This window comes from Camelus bactrianus, chromosome X (genome assembly GCF_048773025.1).
Source record: "Camelus bactrianus isolate YW-2024 breed Bactrian camel chromosome X, ASM4877302v1, whole genome shotgun sequence".
NCBI classification, from domain to species: Eukaryota; Metazoa; Chordata; class Mammalia; order Artiodactyla; family Camelidae; genus Camelus; species Camelus bactrianus.
The window spans coordinates 116678850-116704303 of record NC_133575.1 but is presented as its reverse complement, the minus strand read 5'-3'; the positions used below and the strand labels follow the sequence as shown (position 1 = coordinate 116704303).

Below are 25454 nucleotides of genomic sequence, written 5' to 3'. Positions count from 1 at the left end.
CTTGTGTGGAGTGACCCACCAGGCCCCCAGGATGCCTTCCCTGAGGCCCAGCCAGGGGCTCTCCTCTGTGCCTACCACCACTATGATGCCTGTCCCACAAGCTTGTCATGACACCTGTGTCCCCAAGTGGCAGGGAGACAGGGGGGAAAAGAAGGACAGGAAGGCTGGGAACCCACACAACATGGGGCCCCAGACCTGCCCGCAGAGAAACGGCCCGAGGGCCCCACTTTTCTGTCTCCGCCAGGCCCTTGTGCTGGCTGCCCCTCCTCCCACCAGCAAGGGGACTTGACTGAGGCCCTGACTCCTGGCCCCCGTCCAGTGCCCTTGCCCTGAGCCTGCCCAGCTCAGCAGAGATTGTCGGGCCATGGAGCACATGGCCCAGAATAGTGCTATGATGCCGACGGGTGACATTCTATCGCTGGGCCGCCACCCTGAGCGGTGCCTCCCATCCCCAAAAGGAGAAACCCGGGGATTCCGGGTGCCCTGGTGCCAGGCCAGGCAGAAGGGTGCATGGCTCTGTGTGCACGGTGCCTCCGGCTCCTTCTCTCCTGGGCTGGCACTCCCGGAGCGGGGAGCCCGCCTGCTCTGTTTTCGTGGGTGGCCCACGCCACCCAGGGAAGCCCTGGCTCCCACCCCCCGAGACAGAGGCCCCTTGTGTGGGACGAAGGAAGAGCAGCCAGGCCATAGCCTGTCATCTGCTCAGCCCTCTGGGCTTGCCATCCGAAGGGGCTTCACTCTGGGGACTGACCCCTAACTCTGCTGTTTCCAGGGCAGACCTGTGTCCCCAGTGAGCCAGCTTCACAAGCTGTGCCCCGCATTCTCTCTTCGGAGCCAGTACCTGCACGCTGTCACCTGGGCCTGACTCAGCTGGCCTGACAGTGTGACCCACTAGGGGGACCCTGGGCTGGAAGACCAGGCCAAGCCAGCCTGGGTGGGTGTGCACAGCACTCTGCCCTGTCCCTCGGAGACCTGGCCCTCCTGGGGGTGCACCCCCTGGTGCTGACGTGGGTGTAGCACACAGCTCTGACCACAGCGGAGATTGTTCTGAGCCCCCAAACCCCATCAAGACAGGCAGGCCCTGACCCCTAGGCTTCATGGGCTCCTCTTTCTGTGGAGGGGCACTAGCCTGGTCCTCTGCAGCGGGCAGGTGCTCGGCAAATGCTCCTTTCTGGGATGGCAGGTGCTACCTTGGCTGGGCCAGCTCCAGGAGCCCAGTCTAAGGCTAGCGGGGGCAACAGAAGTGCCTAGAAGAGGGGGGAAGGGCTCAGCCTAAGGCCTTCTGCCTGGTTGCCTGGGGCCTCCTTACCCAGTCCCAAACCCGGGGGTGCTGAGGACCCTCATTTTAAGGCAGGGAAGGCAGCAAATAGGCAGCCCAAGGCTCAGAGTGGGCATGGAGAGGCAGAATCTGGGAGCCTGCTGCGGTGGCCCCGGTGGCTGTCTTTTCTTCTGGGTCCCCAGGCCACCCTGAGAATGGTGGCACAGAGAGCCGTATTGCACAGTGTTTCTTTAATTGAAAGACACAACCGACCTCAGAAGCAGCCCCTCCTCAAGCTGGGTGTGATTGCTCGAAACCCCCACGTCACTGGGGGCTGGAAGGCAAGGGGAGGGGAGACTTAGCCATCATGGGGGGGACAATGAAAAGCATACTGGAGACTCCGGCGGGATGCTGGGTCCCTCCCAAGGGGCAGACTCCCAGGGTCTGAGTCCAGCGCTCCCCTCCTGACTGTGGAGCATATGGGGGGTGCAGTGCCTCCACCTACCAACATCTTCGAGGATCATCCAGGCTTGAGGGGGCAGCTTACCTGGGTAGGGGCTGGGCAGAGGCCCAGTGAGAATGGGTCCAGATCCAGCCCAAGGATGTGAGAGAGGAGAGGGAGGATGAGGGAGAGACAGACAAAGAGACAGAGAGAGAGAGAGAGAGAGAGAGAGAGAGAGAGAGAGAGGGAAAGAGGACTGGTCCAGGGACTAGTAGAACAAGGAGGATCGGATGGATGGGCCTTGAACTTGCAGAAGGATGGCAGGGGACAGGGAGGACTTGGGTAGCAGGCCAGGCCAAGGAGGGTTGGAAGCTGGAAGTACACGAGAAGGAGGGATTGTGCCAGGCAGGTGGGGTGGGCTCAGGGGGATCCGCTATCTCCATCTCCCCTACCTCCCTCCTGCCCGCCAGATCCGGGGACCATTTTCCTTGGACTGGAGCCTCAGACAATTTGGTTTTGGAGTGAATGGGAAGAAAGCTTGGTGGAGGGGGTGGGGCTCTGAGTGGCTATGATGGAGGGGCAGGGGCAGCTCTGAAGCCAAGGAGCAGTGATGGGGGTCAGGCCTCATGCCCCACTGCCCACTTGGGAGCCAGGGTGAAGGCATCAGGGGGCAGTGAGTGGGGGTTGGGCATCAAGGGTGGGGCTGGGTTGGGCGTGGCTGGGCACTGGCTTCACTCCCTTGCTCTGTATCCCCCTTCAGGGCATCTTCTGTGCTCCCCAGAGACCCCGCCCAAGCCACCTTGGCAGCTGCCGCCACCTCTACTTTTTGTAGTTGCCGAACTGAATGGCCAGGCGGTCAGTGACGCAGCGGAAGGTGGCCGGCTGCACCTCCCAGTAGGGTACTGGGTTGTTGAAGAGGCTGATGCCATTGTAGTAGGCCCGCTTGATGCCGAAGCCCACGGGGCAGAAGTCGTTGACTCCCACCTTGGTGATGTTGTTGGTGTGCAGATAGACCACCTGGGGGCAGAGGGGCGTGGCTCAGGTTCAATGTCAGTGGCCCAGTTGCCTCCCCACGACCACCCTCCCTTAGTCTGTTCTGCCTGGGCAGGCAGAGCAGAGGGCAGAACACAGAGGCTTGTGCCTTCCCTCTTGGCTGAGTCCCACACAACTGCTTTGGTGGTGTCATTTCATTGCCTGGCATCTGCACGGCCCTTTGAGGGACTGCAGATGATTCTCCCATTGTCAGGAGGAGCAAACCAAGGCTTGGGTATGGTTTTCAGGGTGGGAGTGGGTGTTGGCCAGCATTAAGGCGCAGATGTGTGACCAGGGGCCAGGATGAGGACCTCTGGTGGGGGTGGGTGTGTGGTGGGTGTCGATGCAGAAAAGTTGGCACCTTGGGCTCACATAAAGTCCCTGGCTCTCCATCTGGGTTCCCTGGGCTCTGGGCCCGCCCCCCAGGGAAGCAGCCTCTTACTCCAGAGACCCCAGAAGCCTAAGTGGAGACAGAGCCTCCTCTTCCTCCCAGTCCTCAGGGGCACTTGTCCTCCAGCAGCGCCACCCACCCCAGCCCCGCCCCACCCCGCCCCAGCTCCCTGAAGTCTGGCTCTGTGGGAGAAGCAGAGGGGACAGGTGGGCGGGTAAGTAACCCGTAGTCCGCCGGAAGGCGCTCAGACTGCAGCAGCGCCCTCTAGAGGCGGAGAGCACGCAGCCGCTAGAGGGCGCGCTCAGCCCGGCAAGGGTGGCGCTGCCGCTGCAGTTGGGCTGTCCCCATACAGGGCTCTCGAGTGGACTCGTGAGAATAGCCGGGCTCCTGGCATGTGAGAATGCGTCTGAGGAAGAGACTGAGGCCCAGAGCAAGGGTGAGTAAGGCCGAGTTCACCTGTGTGACTGACAGCCCCTCATCAGCCCACTTCCTGCCCTAGGCTGTCTCTCTCTTGCCACAGATCTCTGTACCCTCAGGCCCAGACTGTCCCCTGAGCTCTCAGGCCCTGCCACACACCTTCATGGTGTCGCACCCCACCTGAGAGATCCAATATCTACAAGGCCAACTCCTGCTCAGCCCTCACTGCCTCTCCCTCTCTCTCTCTGCCCTGCCCTCCCTCTCTTCTTCCTCAGCACGGATCTTCGGCACTGAGGGAGGGATCCTTGTGACCGCTCCTTTCCAGGTGAGGAGACAGAGGCTGAGAAAGCAGGAGTAACTGGCCAGACCACGCATCTGGCTAGCTGCACAGCGAGGTTCAATTCCAGCCTGGACCTTAACCCTGCACGTGCTGGGCCAGAGCAAGGAGGGGCACGGGCTGTGGAACCGCCCTGAGGCCATAGGCTGCTCCCCTCCCCTTGTCTTAGAGAACTTGGCACCAGGGGCTGCCCCTCCCCCCGGCTCTCACCTGGAGGAGCTTGAGGTCCGGGAGGCCAGCAGGCACCCTGGACAGCTTGTTATTATCCAAGTGCAGCTCCCGCAGGGTAGGCAGAAAACTCAGGCTTCCATTCTCAATCATGCGGATCTGGTTGTGGCCCAGGCCCAGCCTGTGAAGGGGATGGGTGAGATATACTGAAAGGCCAGAGGAGAAAAGGACAGTGGGGTGGGGCCCACAGGCCACATGGCCCTGGGGGGGACACAGGCACCCCCCTCAGATTCCCAGCCCACCTGTACAGCTTGGAGTAGCGGAGCAGATCCTCCAGCTCGATAGCCTGGATTTTGTTGTGGTCCAGATGGAGTTCATTCAGGGTCTCGGGGAGGTCTGCCAGGAAAAGAGGATGCTCTCAGCTCAGCTCAAGAGAGGAAGCCATGTGTGTGGGCTGGTGCTGGCATTCATCCATGGGAGCAGAGACCCTAGCTCTGCCCTGGGGCAGGATGGAGAAGGGCCACCAGAGACCTCCCTGAGTAGACTGGCTGGCTCCGGATGGCTCCAGCAGCCAGCCCCCCACCTCTGCCCATCTGTGCCCTGAAGGTCAGGTAGTGTGGGAAGCAAGGGCCACCTTCATACCTTTAGGGATGCCGGTGAGCTTGGCCTCGGAGATGCGCAGGTAGTTGAGCTTCAGGCCATCGAAGGCTCCAGGTTCAAAGCCACTGTTCTCCAGGGGGTTCCCACCCATCTCTAGGAAAGAGACACCCCTCAGTCCTGGAGCTGAGGCTGGGCATCTGCCCACACACCCGAGGGCCCATCAGCTTCCTGGCTTGGGCTGGCCTGATGGGCCCTGCTCATCACCCAGTCCATCTTCCCCTGAAGGCAGTGTCACTAATTTACTCCTCATGGACTCCTCATGGTTCAAGACCCCTAGCATCGGCCTCAGGGGGCAGGCAGCAGAGAGAAAGGGAGAGGAGCCAGAAATCAAGGCAAGACCTCCCCCGCCCAGTCCAGCCCCTCTGGCTGCTTGGCTGCACTGGCCTTTTCCTTTCCCTTTCTTTACAGGCCCTTGGTTTCTCTTCACGTGGCCTTGGCAGCTCTTGGAAAGTTCTCAGACCAGCCCAGCCTCTGGAAAGTCCCAGGAGGCCCATCCAGCTTGTCTATGGCTGTCGCAGACAACCCAGCACCCAGCGGCTCTGGCTGGTAGAACCCCACACTTAAGCGCAGGTGAGGACCACCGGGGGCAGGGCCTCACTCACCGATGCAGTTCATGTTTCGCAGCCCGCTGAACACGCCCTTGGGCACCTTGCGGATGCGGTTGTCATGGATGCGGAGCTCCACCAGGGAGCTGGGCAGGTTGGGAGGGATCTCCACTAAGTGGTTCTTGGAGATGTAGAGCTTCTGTAGCTTCCGCAGGGGGCTGAAGGCCTTCTCGTGGATCTTAGAGATCTTGTTGTTCACCAGGACCAGGGCCTGAGGCAGGGCAGGGGCCGGAAGTGAGGGTCCTAGCTCTCCATCCTGTCCGCCTTCCCCCTTCCCTCCCTCTCCTGCCCCCTGAGCTGGATGTCTGAGCCCCAGCTTGGCCTCAAGGAGCTCTGTGCTGGCGGGCAGAGTGCGGAGCAGGTGGCTGGCACTCAGGCCCAGCAAAGCCTCTGCCTAGTCCATCCCATCACTTCTCTGCACCTCTGTTTTCCCACTTGCACCTTGAAAGCTTTTCTTGCATGGTGAAATCTTTTCTTCCCGTGTTACTGGGAGGAACCAATAAGATGAAAAGTTTTCAGCCAAAGAGGGAGTTAGGCTGAATGATTCTGCACTGTGCTTATGGTCTCTGACACCCACACACGTGACAGTGACCCTGGGTGCTCATGCTTCAGCCGCCTTCAGACTTCTCAGCTCTTCCCGCAGCTCCCCAGTCCTCTCTCTCTCGCACTCCACCCGGACGTGCCCACACCCATCTGGGCCCAATCCCCCCCCCCCCCCCCCCCCCCCCCCCCCCCCCGGCTACAGGCCTGCCACCTTCTGGCAGCGGCTTGGAAGGGCTGGGGCGAGCTTACATAGAGATGCTGGAGGCCTTTGAAGTCGTCCTTCCGGAGCTCGGAGATGTCGTTGTTCTGCAGGTCCAGCAGAGTAGTGTCGGGCGAGATCTCCTTGGGCACAGCCTTCAGACCTGGGGGCCGGTGCCACTGTCACCAGTGTGAGCTACGGCCACGGCCCCAGAGTGGTGTGGGGCACAGAGACACACTCACACACAGATCCACGCCCGAGGACTCGGCCACTGATGGGCGCCAGCTCTGGAGCCGGCAGCAGGAGGTGCTTCTTGCTCCCTGCTTGCTTGCAACCAGACAGATGGACACCCTCCCACTGAAATCAGGCTCCCCCAGCCAGCTTGGGATCACTCCACACCCACCCTCAGCCTTCCGTGCCCATCCCCCAGGACTGACCCAGGTCGGAGCACTGAACGACCCGCAGGTGGCAGTGGCAGCCGAAAGGGCACATGGCACTGTAGGTGGGAGGAAGAGAGTCCAGGTCCGGGATGCCTGAGGTCGTTTCCGCGCCCGAAGCCTCCTCATCGTTCAGCATGGGTAGCCCGTCATCCAGGGTGAAGTCCCAGAAGCCTTTTTGCTCAAAGGGCAGGGCCTGGCTCAGGGCCAGCAGGGATGCGAGGAGCCACAGGGGCCACATGGTGGGCGTGCCTGCGAGGCCAGTGCAGAGGGGCTGTCAGGAGGGCCGGGCCACTGGGCCCTTTCCCATCTACCCACCCAGCCCCAGGGGCTGGGGTTCTGCATGTGTGGGCCTCGTGCCCCTCATTCCTCACGGGGAGGGGGGCAGCCAGACCCTGGGGTGGGAGCGGCAGGGATGGAGGTGCAGGCGGAAGCCCCAGGCAGGATGGGGGTGCTGTTGGCTTTCTCCACCCCCCTCCATTCCCAGGCAGGACTTGGCCCCAGTGGGCAATGCAGTGTCTTCCCAGTTAGTGAGTCCGCAACCCTGAAACACACACACAGAAACACACACACACACACACACACACACACACACACACACATACACACAAGCCACCAAGTCAGCTGGCAGCCTGCCTCGGGGGTCGATGAGGCCAATGGAGGAGGTGGAGAGGGAAGCTCAACCATTTACCCCCCACATGCTTTGAATAATTCAGTTTTAAAGATACCACTGAGGTCCGGGACAAGTCCACATGCTCAGGGCAACGTGGGTACACTCAGGGTGGAGTTAGGCGACCACGAGTCACTTCCTTTCCTGCCTGAGTCCCCCTTGCAACGCACCTACATTTTTCTAAGAAAGTTGAGGGGCCAAGGCACAGGGCTGGGCATGCTGGGTGGAGAGCTGGGCCAGCCCTGGAGGTAAAGTGGAGGAGAGGAGCGTCCTCCCAGGCTGCGGGTGAGATTGCAGAGATGGCGGGGGCGCAGCCGCCTGCCCGCCTGCCCTCCTGCCCTCCCTGCTGCTCGCCGAGGCCTTGGCTTCCTCCCATGGCCCACAAACCTTTCCCTGGCTCAGGCAGTGGAGCCCCAGGGCTTCCACATCTGCTTCCACCCTTCCTCCTGCCCACGGCCTGGCCCCCTGGAGAGGCCACCGGAGGGGAGCAGGCTGCTGCCAGGGTGGCAGGCAGGGTCAGGCTTGTCTGGAGGCCCCCCAGGCCGGGCAGCGGGGTGGGGCTGGGGGGAAAGCTGCCCTGCCCGAACCTGTCCTCAGTGCCCACATCAGTTTGCCTCCTTCCTCCTCTGGCAGAGTCTGCCCCTCATCCAGAGGCTCCTGCCTCTCCCACCATCCCCACCTCCCCAGATTTCCTAGGAAAGCCCAGCCTCATTTTCCCATGCATTAAAAAGGAATCAGAGTGCCTGTCCTGCTCTTCTCCCAGGCATGAGGTGTCTGGGGTCACCCTGGGTGCAGACCTGAACCGGCCCCACCTCTGGGAAGTCCTCACTCCGAGCCCATCTTGGCCGGGGGAGGGGCTGTTGGGGGCTTCGGTGGGGCTGGCTGCGAAGGTGGAAGGATGCCCTGGTTAGGGGTGGAGGCTCTGTCCCCCTAGAGGAGTACCTTCTGAGCAGCTTGGCCTGGACTGCTGCTTTCCTGGGCAGGCCCCGCTGACTTGGGACTGGGCTGGCTGCCATCTGGAGCCCCCGCATAGAGGCTGAGGGTGGGGGCTGCTACTCTGGGGTCCTTCCACCAGCAGGCTGGGGGCCTGTTGCCACCTCCAGACCTGGGCACCACAGCTCTGTGCCTCGGGTTTCCATTGATCCCCCCTCGCTGCCCCTTCTTGCCCCGCTCAGGCACCCCTAAGCCGGTCACGTGGCCTGTCCTAGCTCCCACCCACCTGAGGACGGAGCTGCAGCTGCCAGCGTGAGGGACCAGAGCAGCCTTTCTGGTCACCGGGGCTTCTGTGTGCTTGGCAGGCCGAGCCCGGGGAGCCCAGGATGTGGTTCAGCCGTCTCGGCTGTGGAGTCAGCCCCAGAGCTCCCAGGGACAGGCTCAGAAAAGCTGCCTGCCTGCCCCAGGTGACAAAGCCAAGTAGGGAGCCCTCAGGCTGGGGGAGCACCCAGCTTCCCTGGCTCCTTCCAGTGTTAAGACCCTATGATCACACACCAGGTCCTGCCAGCCCCAGCTGGACCTTGGGCAGGACCCTGGGGAGCCCCCAGAGGGCCATGGCACAGACTGGGGAGAAGGCTTGCCTACCTGGACTGAGGGCACCTCCTTCTTCCCACGAGTTTGCAAACCCCAAGGCAAAGCAGGGCGGGCCTAGGCCTCCCAAGCTCGCTGCTGCTGCGCACGCCCCTTGCCCAGGTGCCACTGGACACCCAGGGCTGGGAGGAGGAAGAGCAGCAGGGAGAACAGGAAGGGGAGGACGAAGGCAGGAGGGTGAGATGGAGCAGGAGAGGGAGGAGACTGCGCCCCCTTGCCGGCACCTCTGCCAAAGCCGCTGCCTCACAGCGGGAATGAGTCAGGCCTGGAACGCCAAGTGGGAGCCTTGGAAGGTTCTGGGAGCCACTGTCCACCTGGGCAGGTAGGGGTGGGGTGGGGTGGTCTGGCCAGGCTCAGGGGAGGGTGTGGGGAGACACGGGTGCAAACAGGCCTCTTCCAGCCTGGTGTGACTGGGGAGGGCTGTGGGCCTCCGCCAGGAACCTCCGCCGGGCCTCTGGCCCCTCCAGCATGGGAGAGGGTGGATAGGTGCTGGGAAGGGCAGCCACAGCAGGACTAGGCACTAGGGCCCCCAGAGGCTCACGGGACCCTCCCTGGGGGGATGGAGGCTCTCTAGAGGAGGTGAACCAGCTCAAAGCAGCTGTGCCTGCTGTTGCTGCATCGCTGCATCTGGGGCCCCTGCAGAAGCTGAGGAAGGGGCGCTGGGAAGGGCGGGCTCCAGTGCCAGCTCAGTCTGAGGGGGAAGGAGGCGGAGGGCTTGGCAGCCCTCTACCAGGGCCCCGTGACAGAGCAGAGGACAAGGTCTGGCTGGTTCTCCCTGGCTCCTGGCTGGGCGCAGGAGCTGTGCAGGCTGGCGGGCTTTCCAGCATAGCCCCTGCTTGCCCTTGGAGAGCTGGCACTGGACTCAGCGGCCAGAGCTGGGTGGGGGAGGACAGGGGTACTGGTGGCTTGACACCCAGCACACAGGAGGCGGCAAGGCGCCACAGAGCCGGAAGGAGCCAGGGAGGGGCCATGAAAGGGCGCTCTGGAGGAAGTCTCTCTGCTTCCACACAATTAGTTATCTCCATTTTATGGAAGAGAAAAGGGATGCCTAGAGAGAAGAACCAACTTTCCCCGAGTCACTCAGCCTGAGACTTGGAGCCCAGCTCAGGCGACTCCAGGCCCTGGGCTTTCAGGCCTCAGCCACGGAGCTCCTGACCCAGCAGGGGGCGATGGGGGTCTCGAGGTGGCTGGCTGGTTGACTGAGCGTGGGCAGCACAGGGAGCCTGGGGGAGGAATCTGAGGTGGCTGGTGGTTGGGGTAGGGGCTGCAGATAGCGCAGCCCGGCCTCCCCCCACCTCCTCGCACTGGGGCCCCGCCCTGCACACACATGTAGGAGCCCTCCAGAGACGGGTGCTGTGAGACCCATGGCACGCCCCCCGAGGCCCTCCTCCCCACGCTCCCCAAGCCAGTGAGCCTGTTTCCCTTCATCAGCCTCCCTGGGCGTGGCCCCAAGGGCTTCAAGGAGAGCCTCGAGCCCCACAAAGCGTTCTCTGAGTTCGATGGGCCCCACCTCCTCAGAGCAAAGGAAAGAAGTGGTCATGGCGGTGAGGCCTCAGGCTGGCGCCCACAGGTGTGAGGGAGAGAAGAGGCTGGGCTTCCTGGAGCCTGCACCGCACACCCAATAGGGCCCTCCTTGTCTAGCCCTTTGAAAACCAGCCAGTCCTCTGAGTGGGATGGCTCCAGGGCACAGCCAAACAAGACACCCTGGCAGCCCCTGAGAACGCGGAGGGGCCAGGCATTCAGGCCAGGCCAAGGGCGGCGGGACTTGAGGTCTGGCAGGCCCTGGGCGCTCGCCTGCTGATGTGTGGCCTGCAGCTGCCAAGTCGCAGACGCCGGATGCTGTCCGGCAGTCTCAGCCTGGGTGTCTGGCCCCACGGAGCAACCCTACCTGAACTCGGACACACATGCCATCTTCCACCCAGCCCTGCCAGTCCCCAGGACTGCAGGGTGCCCTTCCTCCCTCCCCTCTGTCCACCAAAGCTTTCCAGTCCCAGCTTTGACTAGCAGGCTGGAGGCAGGGGCGCGGCCCAGAGCTCCGCCCCACAGGCTGATGCTGGCTACTCCCCACTGCCCACCCCCAGGCCCCAGCCCACCAGCATCCCCCACCCCTGCCCGACAGCTCTAGTCTGCACTTGGGTGTCACTCAGAGAGATGGGACGTGTGCTATCCATGTGTCTCCTGAACTTCCGTGTGTGCGTGCGTGCGTTTGGCAGTGACTGTGTGAGGGGCTGGTGGCTGGAGTGGGGAGGGGATGGACCTGAGCCCTGCCCCATCTGTGCCGCCCCCCCCCCCCGCCCCCCTGAGCCCACCGCCATTGCCTTCACACGCCCTCCAGCCCCAAGCCTGGCTGGCCAGGGCGGCTCCCTCCTGCCGCAGCCCTGGCGCTGCTGGGATGACTGGACGGAGCTGGGTCCTGTGCTCCCGCAGGCTTTGGGGGACAGAACTGACCTGGAGGTGGGTGTTGGAGACTGCAGGGGACCAGCAGGGAGCCAGCCCATCAGCTGCAAAGTGTTGGCACTGGGGAGGTGGTGAGGGGGCTGGTGCTGGCCAGGCCAGACTTCTCTCCCCACAGCACTGAGGAGAGCCATCCACCTCCGCACACCCCCTCAACCCCGCTGGGAAACCTCTGGAAAGCAGGAGGGTCCCTCTGCTGGCTTTCCGCCCCACCAGGAGGCAGGCAGCCAGGACCTAGGTCGGCTGGGGGTCCTGGATTTCCTGGTTTTTCCGCACCTGAGCTGTTTGCCCTTCCTCCTTCTCCCACTCACAGAAGAAATCCTGACTGAAGAGGAGGATGCCTTCCCTTCCCAGGGGTGGGAGGGGGCACTCAAGTGATTTCTTAACACAGCTGATGGCCAGGGGAAGAGTGCTGTTTCTACGCTTGATGAATTGGTAAAGTGAGGCCCAGAGTCTGTCTGAAACTCTTGCCCAAGGCCGCGTAGTGAGGAAATGGCAGAGCTGGGACTCCAGCATCTGTCTGTCTACCTGCCCATGTGTCTGGCTCCATCCTCCACTAATGCAGACTTTGCCACAGACTCCAAAGCCGCGGGATCCCCCACTCCCTGGGTTGCACAGGGGGCTGGGCCAGTCCCAGGGTCCATGGAGATGGTTCCTTGCCAGCTCCCTCACTGTGGCTGGGAGGTAACACTGGTGGTGCGCAAGACCCTGCTCTGTGCGTCCTGCACCTCCTCCCCAACTTGCAGCCTGAATCCTCTGGAAACATAGCGTCTCTGTCTAGCTTTCACTGTCAATAGCTCCCCTCAGCCCACAGGGCCAGATGCCCCTCTTCGGCCCCAGCGCACCACCAGGGCAGCCCCAGCCCTACTGCCTCCGCCTCCAGCAGCAGAAAAGTTGCCTGGAAAAGCCATCATCCTAGCCTGGCCAGGGGTTTCCCCCAAGCATTTCAGGTCCCAGCAGGCACCAGACCCCCCAGGGAGATGCTCTCAGCCTGGCTCCCAGAGCTTGAGGCCCTGTCTGCCTTGCTCTCTCCATGAGCCTGGCCCAGGCAAGGGGGCTTGGCCCCACTGCTTGGGCTGGAGAGCAGCCAGACACCCAGGAGGGAGGCCCTGTAGCCCTCTCCCTTCCTGTGCCCAAGGTTTCCTGTAGACCCTTTCCTGAACCGGGTCCTCCTCTCTCTGCCAGGGGCTCTGGCTGGGGTGGGACTTAGCCCTCTGTGGCCAGCCTGGGAGGTAACGGGACCTGTTCACCATCAGCTTCTCCCAGGGCTCCGGCAATGCACACCTCCTTGCAGCCAGGCGGACTGTAAGGCCTATAGGACCAAAATTAGAGCCAAGCTAGAACTCAGACTGTGAGACGATGGAAGTAGCACCCGCCTCCCAGACTTCCCCAGCCTCTCTCTGCCTTCTGCCCTTCTCCTTCAAGTCCGACCTCTGTTCCCCCAATCCCCAGTCCTTCGGCCACTCGGGCCTCTGATGGCTGTGTCCCTCTTGGTCTAGAGGCAGCTGGTTGGGGGGACGCAGGGGCGAGTTCAGAGTCATACAGAGTCTGGGACCTCCCCCAGCCCGCAGCCTCTTGTCCTGCAGCTCAGCGCCAGGCTGCTGTTTCTGCTGAATTTGGCTTTCAGATGCCCCAGACCAGGAGGGTTGGGTCCGAGGAGGCTGGGTAGAGCCTCCAGGCCCCTAAACCTGAGGGATGTGTCACCACAGGCAGGGGACCCCTGGTTGTCTAGGATTCAGCGCTCTCTCTCATCACAGGCGGGGGACGAGAGTGAGTCATCTGAGGCCCTGGCACCTTCAGTGGGCTTGGGAATGTCAGTGACGCTGGTGGGCCAATGAGCATGAGCTGCCACTGCTCTGCAGGCTGTGATGGGGGCCAAGCAGCACCCGGAAGAGCCGAGGCTGGTGGCCTCTGGGCAAGCAGGTGGCTTCCACGGCCACCCCAGGAGCTGCCCTGCCCCAGAGCAGAGAGGATGGGTGACAAGCCAAACAAGGCAGAGCTATGGTGCTCCCAGGAGCCTGGGGTCCTGGAGGGAGTGAAGGAAGTCCCACGGACCCTTGGACTGGGGGCTCTAGGTAGGCGGGAGGGCCTTTACCCCAGGACCTCCCATCTGGAAGATGGGGATATGAACCACAGTCCCAGAGAGCACTGGGAAGCTGGTTCTGGAAGGCTGGAGAAGGGGTCCTGGCTAGAGGGCTGCCAATTAGCCTCAGCCGGCCTCCGGCCTGGGGCAGGACTGAACAGACACCCCCCCATCCCCCAGCTCAGTCCCCTCTGCCCACCCATCCCACTAAAATGAGATTCACAGAAAAGATTTTGTGGGTGACCGAAGTGCAGGCCCCAGTGTCTGAGCAGAGAGAACAGAGCGGACAGGAGGGGCTCTGACCGCTCCAGGCACCAGCCGGCAGGAGGGGCAGAGCTGGCAGGACCCCTGTGTGCCTGCCTTCAGAGGGAGCCCAGGAGAGCCACCCCCACCCTCTGGCTCCTCGTTTGGAACTAAGCCCTTGGGCTGGTGTGTCCCCTCCCACCAGCAGGGTGGACAGGCCTGGGAAGGGGTGGCCAGCTCAGAGCAGGGACCCAGCCCCCCCGCCCTGGGGTAGCGGATGAGGAAGACTGGGGAGGAGTCATCGTGGGCGTGCGAAGATCCTTCTAACAATCCAGGGTGTTGGCAGATAAGCAAAGAAGGAGAGGGGCCCCAGATGGGCCACCGAAAGAACAAACTGCCCAGTGGCTTAGCAGATGGGGCTTCAGAGGCCTGGGACCTGGGGCTGGGTGACAGCACCCGGCCATGCTGTGGGTCTGTGCACTGGGCTGCTGCCTGCTGCTCACATGCATGTCCCCCAGGGTGGCCCTGGGGGCTGACCACTCCCTCAAGCTGTGTCTCCAGGTGGCCAAAGACAAGTGATTGCTGGGACAGGCTTGAGCTGCACTGTCTCCGTGGGCTTCTCCGGGGAGTGCAGGAGGGATGGTGGTGGGTGGGCCCAGGATGCAGGGGAGCAGAAGGATGGGATGCCTTGTTGGAAGGCACCACTGCAGACTCTTGCACACAGGCTCAATAGAGATCCCTCCTCTGGGACTTTGCTGGCACTGGGACACTCTGTGATCTTGAGTGCCTACGTAGTGTTGCTAAAGAAGGGAAACTCTTCCTTGTCTTACAGACACCCTCTCTCCTGTCCTTTCTGTTCATGGTTTTCCAGTGGGCCAGGGCCACTGGTGGGATTGGGGAGAAATTCTGGTCGATGCTTGTAAGTTTCACCCTGCACGACGGTCAGAAGGCCAACAACTCACTTTTCTGGGTCCCTGAAATGAGCTGGCACAGACTGCCACCAGACCCACCAGTGAAGGGGCTGGGCCCTGGACTCCCCCTGTACATGTACAGTGGGGTCCCTGGTGCCTGCTCTGGGGCAGACAGAAGCAGTAGGATGGTTAATGCTCCCATGACCTGGGTCCTTGGGGCTTGAAAGTGGGTCAGTGGGTGAGCCAGCCGAGGTGGCCAGGGCAGCCACTCAGCTGCTGGCTGGCTTGCTATGAGAGCCCTCCCTGCTCCCAGCCTGTTCCCACTGCCCGGCCCCGTGCCTTCGAGGCAACCCTGTGCCTTCCCTTCGGTGTACTCACAGAGTCCTGCCCTGAAAGGCTCACCCCTGCTGGCCCAAGGCAGCCGGACATGGGCAGATTCCTCACAAAGGCGCCTCTGCCTGGCCACCGGCCCTCCCAGGGTGTGGATGGGCACAGGCAGCTGTGTGTCGCCAGGAGGCGCTCACCTGCGCTTATGTAGTCTGCCTCTTTGCAGAACCGCAGCCCTGGATGCAGATGCTAGGGAACCCTCCTTCCTGGCCCTGAGGGCAGGGGTGGGGGAGTGTGCTTGAGCATCCCCAGCTTGTCCCAATCCCAATCAGTCCTAATAGGGCAGAGAGCTGGCCGGCCAGGGATGGCCCAGTGCGCAGAAGCAGGAGGACAAAACTGGCCACCCGATTGGTGACCTGAGTGGCCCTTTTGAAGACTGTTCCCCCGTTTGGGAACAATCTCCCTGGCCTGAGTGAGGTTCCCCCCACCCACCCACCGCTCTGCCCTGGAGGACCCTGGGCCGTCTGCTCCACTCAGCAGAACCAACTCAGGAAGCACTCACCAACCAGTGCCCAGGCCCCAGCCCCGCCCCTGGAGCAGTGAGGGTGGTGCTCCCATCCCCCAGCCTGCCAAGGCACTTGGTGGCACACCCAGCCAGCTCCGCTCTTCCTTGCTCCACTCCTGGGTCTCTTGGTGGACCCCTCGGCATGCCAGCCATTTCGGTAGCTTGTAGGACAGGGGCCAGTGACCCGGCCACCTCCCACTCCAATCCCCACACACTGTAGTTGACCATAAGCTATCATCATCACCACTCAGGTGACTTGGAGGGCTCCCTGGGAGCTATGGGGTCAATAGCCAGGGTTTGCCCATCAGGAGCCCGGGGTCTTGACCCCAGTTCTGTCCCTGACTGGCAGTGCTACCGTGGGCAGCTTCCTGCCCCTCCCTGGGTCTCGCCGCCCCTTCTGTACAATGGATGAGGTGGGGATAGGACCAGCAGGAGCCACGCGTCCCCTCCAAAAGGGCCCTGGGGGGCAACCTTGCAGCTACACTTTGCTTCAGACCTGGGCTCTCTCCATTCCAGAGATGCCCTCAATGCAGTGGGGGGCTGCCTTTTGGGGACAGAGCATCTAGTCTGGAGCTCTTGAACCTCAGCCTTCCCTAAAGGTACCCATCCTGGGACGACGGTGTCCTCACATCTACCCACGGTTCCCTGAAGCCTTCTGGGCCCCAGGCCAGGCCTGCCTGGCTAACACCCTACAGTTGCCTGAGTTTGTCTCTGCAACACACCCCTCTCTGTTGGAGCCCCAATCCAAGAGGGCTGAACCACCCAGGCAGCCCCACCCAGGGCCCCCACAGCCAGGGCTCTGTGGACCCACACCTCGGCCAGGAGGAGGTGGAGGCAGGGCATTCGCCTGTGGGTGAGTGAGGAACATCTGGGCAGGGTGCCTGGGGCGTGCCTGGGAAACCAAGCCTCTGAGCCCACTCCAAGGACTAGCCCTGGGCAGGGCGCACTGCTCCCCGGTGCTGAGCTCGAGTGGGTGCCCAGAGGTCCTTCAAACCAGGGCCAAGTGCAAAGCGCAGAGTGGGGCCAGTGGGAGAGCAGGGCATACCCAGGACTTGCAGTGAGGGGAGAGGGCCTTTGGCCGAACCACGGTGCCAGCCACCCAGCCATGCCTTGACGATGCTTTCAGAAGTACCCGGAGAGGGAGGCAGAGAGGGCAGCCGTGGAGAGGGGAGAGGGAAGGGGCTGGAGAAGGTGCCTGGAAGAGGGAAGGGAGAAGAGGCAGAAATGGGACAAGGACCAAGGGGGCCACAAGGTGGCTACGAAGGGGCACTGACTGGGAGAAGCAGTTGTTTCGTGGGGATCTGCAAGCAGCCTAGGGGCAGGAGAGGGCAGCAAGGGGGGCAGCGAGGAACAGCGGTAGGGACGTGGAGGGTGAGCGTGGGAGGAGCAGGGTCGGGGGCATCTTGAGGACAGCGAGGGGGCAGTTGACAGGGGGATGAAACAGCGAAGGCAGCTCCAGACAGCACAGGAACAGCGGGGATGGTGTGGGGCTGGCGTGGGGGCCCTACCTGGGGAGGGGAAGCAGCTGGGCGCGGGCTGGCTAGTTGGCAGGCTTGGGGGTCGGGCAGTCTGTGCGTCCGTCTTCCGTCAGGCTGTCCGTCTGAGAGCAGCTGCTCACTCCTGGGCAGTTCGCGGAGAGAGAGAGACAGAGGCGGTGGTGGGAGGGAGGCTAAAGACTGGGCGGGCGGCTGACAAGGAGGGGACGGCTGGGAGAGGGCGGGGAGGGAGGAAAGGAGGGAGGGGGCCAGTGGGGGGGAGAGGGAGGGAGGCAGGGAGGGAGGGAGGGAGGGGGCAGGCTTCCCGGCCCCCCTGGCAGCTTCAAAGGGAGCAATTTTCTTGTAGACAGCTGGGTTAGCTGCACCCCTCCCCCTTGCATCCCCCCAGGACTTTCCCCCAACCCCCTCATCCTGGGGCACAAAGTGAAGGGACACAAACTAACTCATACGAGGACCCTTGGCGTCTCTGGCAGGCACAGACTCAGAAATTCAAACTTTCCACTGTCCAGATGGGGACACTGAGGGCCAAAGAGGGGCGGGAGTTGGCTTGCTGGCACTAGGCCGGGCAGAGGAAGGGGAGAGGGCAGAAATGGAAGGGGAGACAAAGGAGGGGCCAGTCCAGTGAGTGGCCCCTGGAATTCTGTATCCAGTCTTCCCAGAACCTGTGGCAGCCGGGGCCTGAAAAAGGAAGTGTTTCTCTGGGGTCAGGGAGGCAGCTGTTGTGGATTTCTGGAAAGGCTTGATCTAGGCTCCCAGGCACTCTGGACGCTCCACCTCCCACCCTACTCCAGCCTTTTTTCCCTAAAAGTAGAGGAGCCGGTCCTGTCTGTGCGATCTCAGGATGGGACTCAACTAGAAGCTGGCGTGAGGCAGCACAGATTCTGAGGGGCCTCCCTAGCGCGTCTGCTCTGAGCTGAGGTCTGGAGAAGCTGATTCAGAGAGGAGGAGCCTAGCGAGTCATCCTTCTTGGTCCATCTGTGCAGGTCCCCAAGGATGCAATAACTGTTCTGTGGGTGGGCATTTCCGGGGCTGAGCCCAGGGCTGGCCACTTACAGGGGTTCACTGGGTCAGCCCACCAAGCATCCCAGGAAGAGGCCATCATCAGCCATGACACCCACAGAACCACTGGAAGCCTGGCCACTTCCTGAGGGTCCAGAGCAGCCCAGCCCTACATGCGCAGGGGCCCAGGGCCATAGCACGACACCTCTTCCCTGTCCATTGTGGTCCCATTCCTCCCCTGGCCCGTGTGCCCAGCCTCGGTCATAGGGAGATTCCTGCAGGAGCAACTTTGAGGAGACAAAGGGGAGGGTTTAGACGAGGCGAGAAATTGAGGCAGGGAGAATAGGAGACTGAGAGGGGGAGAAATGATGGCAGGCAATGCCAGACAGGACAGAACTCCACTGAGACCAAAAGAAAACTGCATAGAGAGAGGAAAAGCTCAATAGGGCAGGGGTGGGGCCAGGCCAGGGAGAGGCAGGTCCGACACAAGGCGAACAGGGGTGATGCCTGAGGCTCCTGCCCACTCAGCCAGCTGTGGGTCAGCATTTCATGCTCAGCTGAGGCCTGGCGTGCAGGTGGGGTCTAGAAGGACGTGGGGAGTGGCTGGGACTGGACTCCTTGTCTGGGCACCTGTGTCAGTTCAAGGACCCCCCAGTCAGACCTGGGACACAATGGTGGCCTGCCCAAACTGTGGGGCCTGCCTGCGAGAAGTTTCCAGTGTGGGCCAAAGATGAGAGAGGCATGGGAAAAGCAGAGTCCAGTTTGGGAGTTCTGGCTTCCTCTTGTTTTCGTGGATGAGGCAGTTCCACATGGTTGGGACCAGGAGATTGGAGAGAACATTTGCCCTTCCAGACAAAGGGGGTCAATTTGTCTACTTGTTTGTTTGTGGGTTTTTTTTTCCTGTTTATTGGAGACATATTCAAACCCGTCTGGCAGGAGAAAGACTAATATAGTGAAGCCCCGGGAGCAGGAGAAAGAGGATCCAAAACATGTATAAAACATTGTGCTCCACAAAAGAAGCCAGTTGAAAAAGACCACATAGTGTGTGATTGGGCATGAAACGTCTAGAACAGGTAAATCTATAGGCCAAAAAGTAGACCAGTGGTTTCCTAGGGCATTGGGGATAGAGTGGTGACACCTACAGGTATGAGTTTCCTTTTCAAGGTGATGAAAATGTTCTCAAAATGACTGTGATGATGCTGCGCCCTCTGTGAATGTATCAATAAAACCCATTGAGTTGTACATTTTAAATAGGCTAATTGTATGGTATGTAAATTATGTTTTCAAACAAACAAAGCTGTTTAAAAAATGGAAAAAAAGAAGCACATAAGGCATGCCCGTTATCCAAAGAGACTTTAACCAAGTTGCTTACTGAATAAGGCCCCACCTGGTCTCATGCTCGCAGCCAGCCCTCCACTACGCCTGGCACTGCTCTGAGGGCTGGGACCCTAGGAACCATCACTCAGGGGCCTTGGCCTCCAGGAGTCCCAGCGGGGGTAAAAGAACTGTAGATTCAGTGGTCATGGCTTAGCTGGAGAAAACACACTTTAGGAGCTCAGGGGCTGGGCTCTGAGCTCTGTGGCAAGGGAAGTGGGGCACTCTGGTTTCTGGATTCCCCAGGGCCATAAACAGCACAAGAGGCTCAGGAAGACTTCCTGGAGGAGGTGACTTGGAACAGACAAGTAGGGAACAGGGACATTTGTGGTGGAAGGAAGAGTACAGGGCCAGGTGTGAAGGATGTGGGGAGCAGGGAGGAGCGAGTCTCCTGCAATGAGGTGGGCCTGTCTCAGTCTCCCCTGCACAGCGAGTTCCTGGAGGTGGCTTGGGGGTGGCAGTGAGGTGACACCCTGCACAGGGCACATATGCACCTTGGAGTTCTTCCCCGCAGTTGACGGGCTGCATCTAAGGCAATATTTCCATAAATATGGTTCTCGCGCCTGAAAGGCTCTTGTGTCTGTGGTCTGCAGTCTGCAATAAGCCATAACTGTGTGCCCGGCCCAAGGCCCACTGAGTCACTTGGTCTGGCCCTCTAATTTGGGAGCCACTCCCAGACCAGCTGGGCAGTACCTCAGTCCTGAGCCTCCCCCTCGCCCCTCCCTCTTCCCAGGCCTCAGCTCTCTCTGTGGTGGTGCGGGGAAAACCTGGACCCCAGCTCAAGCAGCGCTGGGGACAGCATGTCCCTGCCGGCTAGCAGAGCCAGAGACCTCCTGCCCTCTGGCCTCTCAGGGCTGGGAGGAGGCAGCAGGAGGCAGGGGAGGACAGGCACGAGGGGCAAGGCAGGAAGGAAGAGCAGGCATTTCCTGAGGCCCCCAGGCTCTGGAGGAGGTTGATGCACAGCTGTCTCAGCTCCACAAGAGTGGCAGATGGAGCTGGCCGAGTGATTGGAGGTGCAGGGGGGTGTGGGAGGCAGAAGCCTGCCTCCACCAGCAGGAGCGCTAGTGCCCTCTCCCAGCATGCCCTGCGCATCTGGGACACCACTGGACAGGCGCCCGAAGCCCCAGCCTGGACACTTGCCCCAAGGGACTGCGGAGTGCTGGGTGATCCTGGAAGCACCAGCCCACCCCTCAACCTGGAAACCCCAGCAGGCGCTGAAGGAGCCAAGAACGTGTCCCTCTGGACCTGAGAAGGAGCCTGGTGGTGGCTCAGGCTTCCCGGGAAAGTGTCCTGCCCTGGGCCCCCACCCCTGCCCCTGTTCAGGTCCCCTGGCCATGGAGCAGCCAGTCCTCACCTAGCACTTGTTGGGTCACTGCTGCCCCTGCCAACTCCCCAGTGCTCCGCCCAGAGCCCCAGAGCCCAGGGCAGGTGCTGGCAGGTAGCGGGCGGGGGTGGGGGGCATTCAGAAGACCCAAGGAGAAGAGTGTGTAGGAGGGAAGGGAGCTGAGAGGAGGGGAGGCCGGGCTGGTGAGCAGATGTGGGGGCCACCCTGGGCAAGGCGGTCTAAGCCTGTTGCCATCCTGTAGGCCTGTGTGTGAAGAAGGGCCTGGAGTCAGCTGTGGCCCGTCCCCACAGCTGGCTTGCAGCTGTCAGTGCCCTGGCTTCACAGCTAGAGGGGGAGGCCCAGGAGAGAAGCAGGGCACCCAAAAGGCAGACCTCAAGTCTCTGATTCCCCTTTGGGCAAAAAATCTCGCCTTGGGTGCGGGTTCCTCAAGGGCAGAGCCTGGCAGCCTGGAGGTGGCCCCTTGGGCAGGGCTCCAGAAGCTGAGAGGGAGCCCCTACAGAGGTGGCAGCAGCTGAGAGCTCCCCTCCAACCCCAAGCTCCAGGTCACCCAGCAGCTAGTCCCATGAATGTCTGGGGCCTGGAAAGAGCAGCCTGGCCTTGACCTTCAGGGGCCCTCTCTCAGTCCCCTTCTGAGGCCTTTCTGGCCCCCCTGCCCTGCTGTGTCTGGCTGGTCCCCTGCTCGCTCCTCTCTGCCTCTGTGCTCCCCTATCTGTTCTTCTGGGCTCTCCACTCCTTTCTCAGATCTCCCCTCTGCATCTCTGTCCCTTCCCTGGGCACTGAATCAGTCAGCCACAACTTCCAGCCCCCCTTGGAGCACATGCATGTGAAGAAGCAGAGTGGTGACCCAGTGTGGTGTGGCGCAGGGGAGGACTTCTGGAGGAGGCGCCCTGGGGCTGCCTTCCAGCCCTTCCCTGGGGCGCTCACACACGGATCTCTAGAGCCAGCCCAGAGCGAGGCATCTCACCCACAGGAGCCCCCTTAGGCCTCCAGGATGAATTCCCAGGCAGGGACACATCACATACAGACAGAACTCAACCAAAAGCTGGGAGAGGGCCCTCGGAGCTCCCAGGCACTGCAGCAGCTGAACCCGAGCCGGTACCCCCAGATTCACAGCCTTGCATGGCCCTACTCATAGCCTACTGGTTTCATCGCACAGTCAGGAGCTGGGCGGGGGGGCAGGGCCAGGGCCAGGCCTACAGTCACTAGGGGGCAGCCCCGCCCACTTCACTGATCCCTTGAGGCCAGAGCCCTGACATCCTGGAGCCCCTAGAGGCGGCAGGTTTAACTTGTGCTCAGGTGACCCTTAGGATCGAGGGGGTCATTCTGGAAGAGGCTCATGCTAATGGGCCTAAGATGGAGCTGAGCTACTGCGGATCGGGCCGACCCTCTGCTATCTGGAAGTTTCCCAGTGCTGATGGCTGAGGCGTGGCTGGTGAAAGCTGGCACTCTTTACGCCAGAGCTTTTTTTGACCTCCCCCTCAGGACATAATCACACAGCGGCTCTCTGCCCCGGGCCGTGAGGGCTGTAATTTCAGGGCTTGAAGGGGGCTCCGCGGAGGCCGGCCTGCGTCTAGCTATCTTTAGAGAGGCACGGTCTGGGGTGCGGCCCGATGAGGGAAGGTGGGCAGGGGGTTGTGCCGCAGGGAGGTGTCTGTGGGCTGCCTGCAAAGCCAGCGAGACACAGGGAGGCCAGGATGTACCCTGGGGTCCCCACGGGCTTCCCCTGGGGGAGGTCAGCCCCCAGGAGCAGTGTCTGATTTTCCTGCTGCCTGCAGGACCAGGAGCCTCTGGTGGGGGCAGTGGGTGAGAGCAGGTGCAGGGGAGGGGGCCAGGCAGCCAGCGTCTCCGGGACTGGCCCTGCGTGCCACTGAGGTGGCCCTGCTGACAGGCCGGAGGGAGGCACACCACGCCTGACACATCCTTTGCCCTCCTCTGCTAACACACACTCCTTCCTGGCCTCTTTCTCCTGGAGGCCACGACATGGGGTATGAAGCAGTAGGAAGGTTTGGAACCGGATGTACATTAGACAGAAAGCCTGGCGAAGGAGTGGGTGGCGGGCCCTTGGGTAGGGGCACTGTGGACAGAGAGGAGTAGGCGGGTTGGAGAGGAATTTGGAGGCCAATAGGCAAGAGTCTGGGACTGTGGCTGGGAGGGGGCCGAAGTCCCTGGAAGGAGTGCACCACTGCTTCCTGCCCCTGTTCTCGGCTCCTCACACTTGCCAGCCTATGTGATCTGCTCCTTGTCTCCACTGTCCCCGCTGTCCTTACCCTCACCTGGATCCAGCGACTGATGAGTGCCTCGCTTTTTGCCACCTGAGCCTACTGTGTTGTCACCACCAACACAACAGTCACTACAGTGAACCATCAGATGCCCAGTGTTTCCGGGTTCCTGACTGGGCCACGCCTACCGCTATACCCTCCTGCCGAGCCAGCCCCCGCCTTGGAGAGCACAGTGACCACCTCCAGGCAGGCACGAGTGAGTAGAGGATACACGGTTGGGGCGTGGGTGAAGGAGGGACAGGCACAGGACAACAGGTGGCCTTGGTCCTGCCACCAGGCATTGACTGCATTGCGCATGCTCCCCTGGCCGGGGGTCTGTCTGGGGATGTCCCTGGGTGGGCTGCTGACCCGCCTCTCCCCCTGGGGGCACGTCATGCTGCCACAGCCACCTCCCTGCTAGGACTGAAGCCCCTGGTCTCCAGCTGCTGGCACCCCAGCCCTGAGCTCCCGGCCCTCTTGGGGAGTTGCCTGGGCTGAAGAGAGTGCCCTTGCCCTAGTGACAGCCCCTTTGCTGGGCAGCCCTACCCAACTATGACAGGGGGATGGAAAGGTCCAGTCCCCTTGTCCTAACTCAGGACCAGCTCAGCTCCAGAGCACCTGGAGGCCTTGGCTGGGCCTGTGTCGTCGGTCACAAGCCAGCTTCTCCCTGGGCCCACTCCTGCTCTTGTCCTCTCCTCCCCTAGGAGACTCCCAGAAAACTTCCTGCACACTCATCCTTGCCTCTGGTGGGTCAGCTTCCAGGGAGCTCACTGGCAGACACCTACTAGGGTCTCAGGAAGATCACAGAAGGATTGGCCCGCTTGCCTGGATTCAGGCCACCTGACAGCAGCCCCCAGAGCCCAGCGACTCCCTGTCTGCAGTGGAATTCACCCGGGGAACTGCCTAGGCTGCCTGCCTCCTCCATCCCCTGCCCTCCTCCACTCCTCTGCCCCAACCCCGCGGCCAGGTTGCCCTGACAAGCGGCCCTGACAAGTGGCGATGGGTCCTTAGGTGTGGCCCTTCTCCTCTGAGGCCTTCCGGCCCCATCTGCTCAATAGAGAGGTGCGAGCGGCTCTGGGGGGAGGTGGCCCAGCCTGAACTTCCTGTGCCTCCTAGGGCCTGACCTCTGCGACTGCGGGGAAGGAGGGGGCTGGTGGCTGACCAGAGTGGAGTGGGAGGGCTGGGGCCAGGCAGCCAGGCGGGGGAAGAGGGGTCGTGAGAGCTGGGAAAGCAAGGGGCCCTCCCCATCAGGGCCAGTGCCTCCAAGGCTGCTGACCTCTGACCCAGTCCAAACAGGAAGTGCCATATCTGTGGGCCCCGGGACGGGCCGGGAGGAGAAGGAATGCAGGGATGAGTCCAAAGCAAACAGGCCGCCAGCTTCCCAGGCCTCTCCCCTCCCCCTGCCAGAGTCTGGCCTGGTCTCTGCTGAGAACTCAAGGGTAGGGGGCGGGGGGCTGGCTGCAGAGTGTGACAGACGGGAAACTCACAGTTCCCAGGCCCAGACCCCAGCCCGAGGCCCTGGCAGGGCAAGGTCTCTGCAGTGGCACTTGCTGCCTTTTCTCCTTCACTCCACCCACATCCAGCAGCACTGAAGGCTGGGTGAAGGCTGGGGCCTGTTCTGCTCCACGGCATTCTCTACCCAGTCACTTGGCTGTCTCCCTGCCCCCCCCCCCCCATAAGCTCCCCACTCCCCAGGGCAGGGGCTGAGCCCGCAGTGCTTCCTGCTGGTTTCGGCCCCTGCCCCCATCCCTCTCCCTCCGCAGCACTAGGCACGGGGCACTGTCAGCTGCCAAGGCTGACCTAGTAACCCACCCTGTTCCTGGTGGTCCCTGTCACACAGGCAAGGCAATTGTTGCAGTGACCTCAGGGTGCTCTGCAGATCCTGGGTCCCCACCATGCAGAGTTGTGGGGCCTCTCTCCAGGCTCATAGCTGGCTGGTGTCTGTGGCTGCCTCCCCCACCAGGTGGACAATCAGCAACTCCAGTCAGGGGTTGGTCACCCCTGGGTCCCCAGGGCTAGGCCTGGCCTCCCGCAGATCAAGAACTTGCTCCCCAGGAGTTGTTGAGAGGATGCTGCTCCTCACCCTCCCCTGGCACCAGGCTGCACGTGGGTACATCCAGGTCCCAAATCCTTGGACCCCTGTGCCTGTCTCCGAGGAATGTGTGTAGGGCCCTGGGGACCTGTGGGCTGGTACGGGAGACTGAGGTGTGGAACCGGGATGAGAGCCCTGGGACCTGGGATAGGGGAGAGGGAGGAGCAAGGTGCCTCTGGTGTTGGTGCAGGTGTGGGAGGCTCCAGGACAAAGGGCAAGCACCAGGGGTGCTCACATCAACTTCTCTGACAGCCAAGCCCCACTCTATGCATCCACTCCATGGACAGGGTCACTTCCTGGACGAGAGAGTACTGATGCTGCCCTGAACAATGAGGGCAAGCCTGGCCTCCAGATGGCTTGGGGCTGAGCTGCAGGAGACTTCAGGACCCTGGCCAGGGCAGGTGGGGCTGTGGAGACTCTTGGAGAAGCTTCTAGAAGCAGGCCCTCTTAAACTCCTGCTGATGAAGCAGTATCCAGGATGTGGGCTCTGGGGGCTCCATGCACAAGAGAATGCCAGCGTGTACAGGCAGTTTAGATCCAGGAGGGAGGGCAGGAGGCTAGAGGAAG

At 61.9% G+C, this 25454-nt stretch overlaps 1 protein-coding gene across 1 annotated transcript; it reads right to left on the bottom strand.

The window, feature by feature from the left end:
- Window positions 1-1489: 1489 nt before the first annotated feature.
- Window positions 1490-16990, bottom strand: BGN (biglycan). The gene is made up of 8 exons (XM_074358908.1): window positions 16832-16990; window positions 6487-6738; window positions 6100-6212; window positions 5305-5518; window positions 4685-4795; window positions 4345-4438; window positions 4085-4223; window positions 1490-2714 (listed from the first exon to the last, which is right to left on the bottom strand). Exons 2-8 carry the CDS (start codon window positions 6725-6727, stop codon window positions 2517-2519), a joined length of 1110 nt encoding a protein of 369 aa, XP_074215009.1. The 5' UTR covers window positions 6728-6738; window positions 16832-16990; the 3' UTR covers window positions 1490-2516.
- Between the last annotated feature and the right edge of the window lie 8464 nt (window positions 16991-25454).

Bases quoted from the DNA above. Each gene is read 5' to 3' on its own strand.
- BGN (XM_074358908.1), bottom strand. From the start codon at position 6,727: ATGTGGCCCCTGTGGCTCCTCGCATCCCTGCTGGCCCTGAGCCAGGCC. The intron at 5,519-6,099 runs GTAAGCTCGCCC...GCCCTGCCTCAG, and splicing joins AAGGCCTCCAGCATCTCTAT to GCCCTGGTCCTGGTGAACAA. The intron at 4,439-4,684 runs GTATGAAGGTGG...TTTTCCTGGCAG, and splicing joins GCTCACCGGCATCCCTAAAG to ACCTCCCCGAGACCCTGAAT.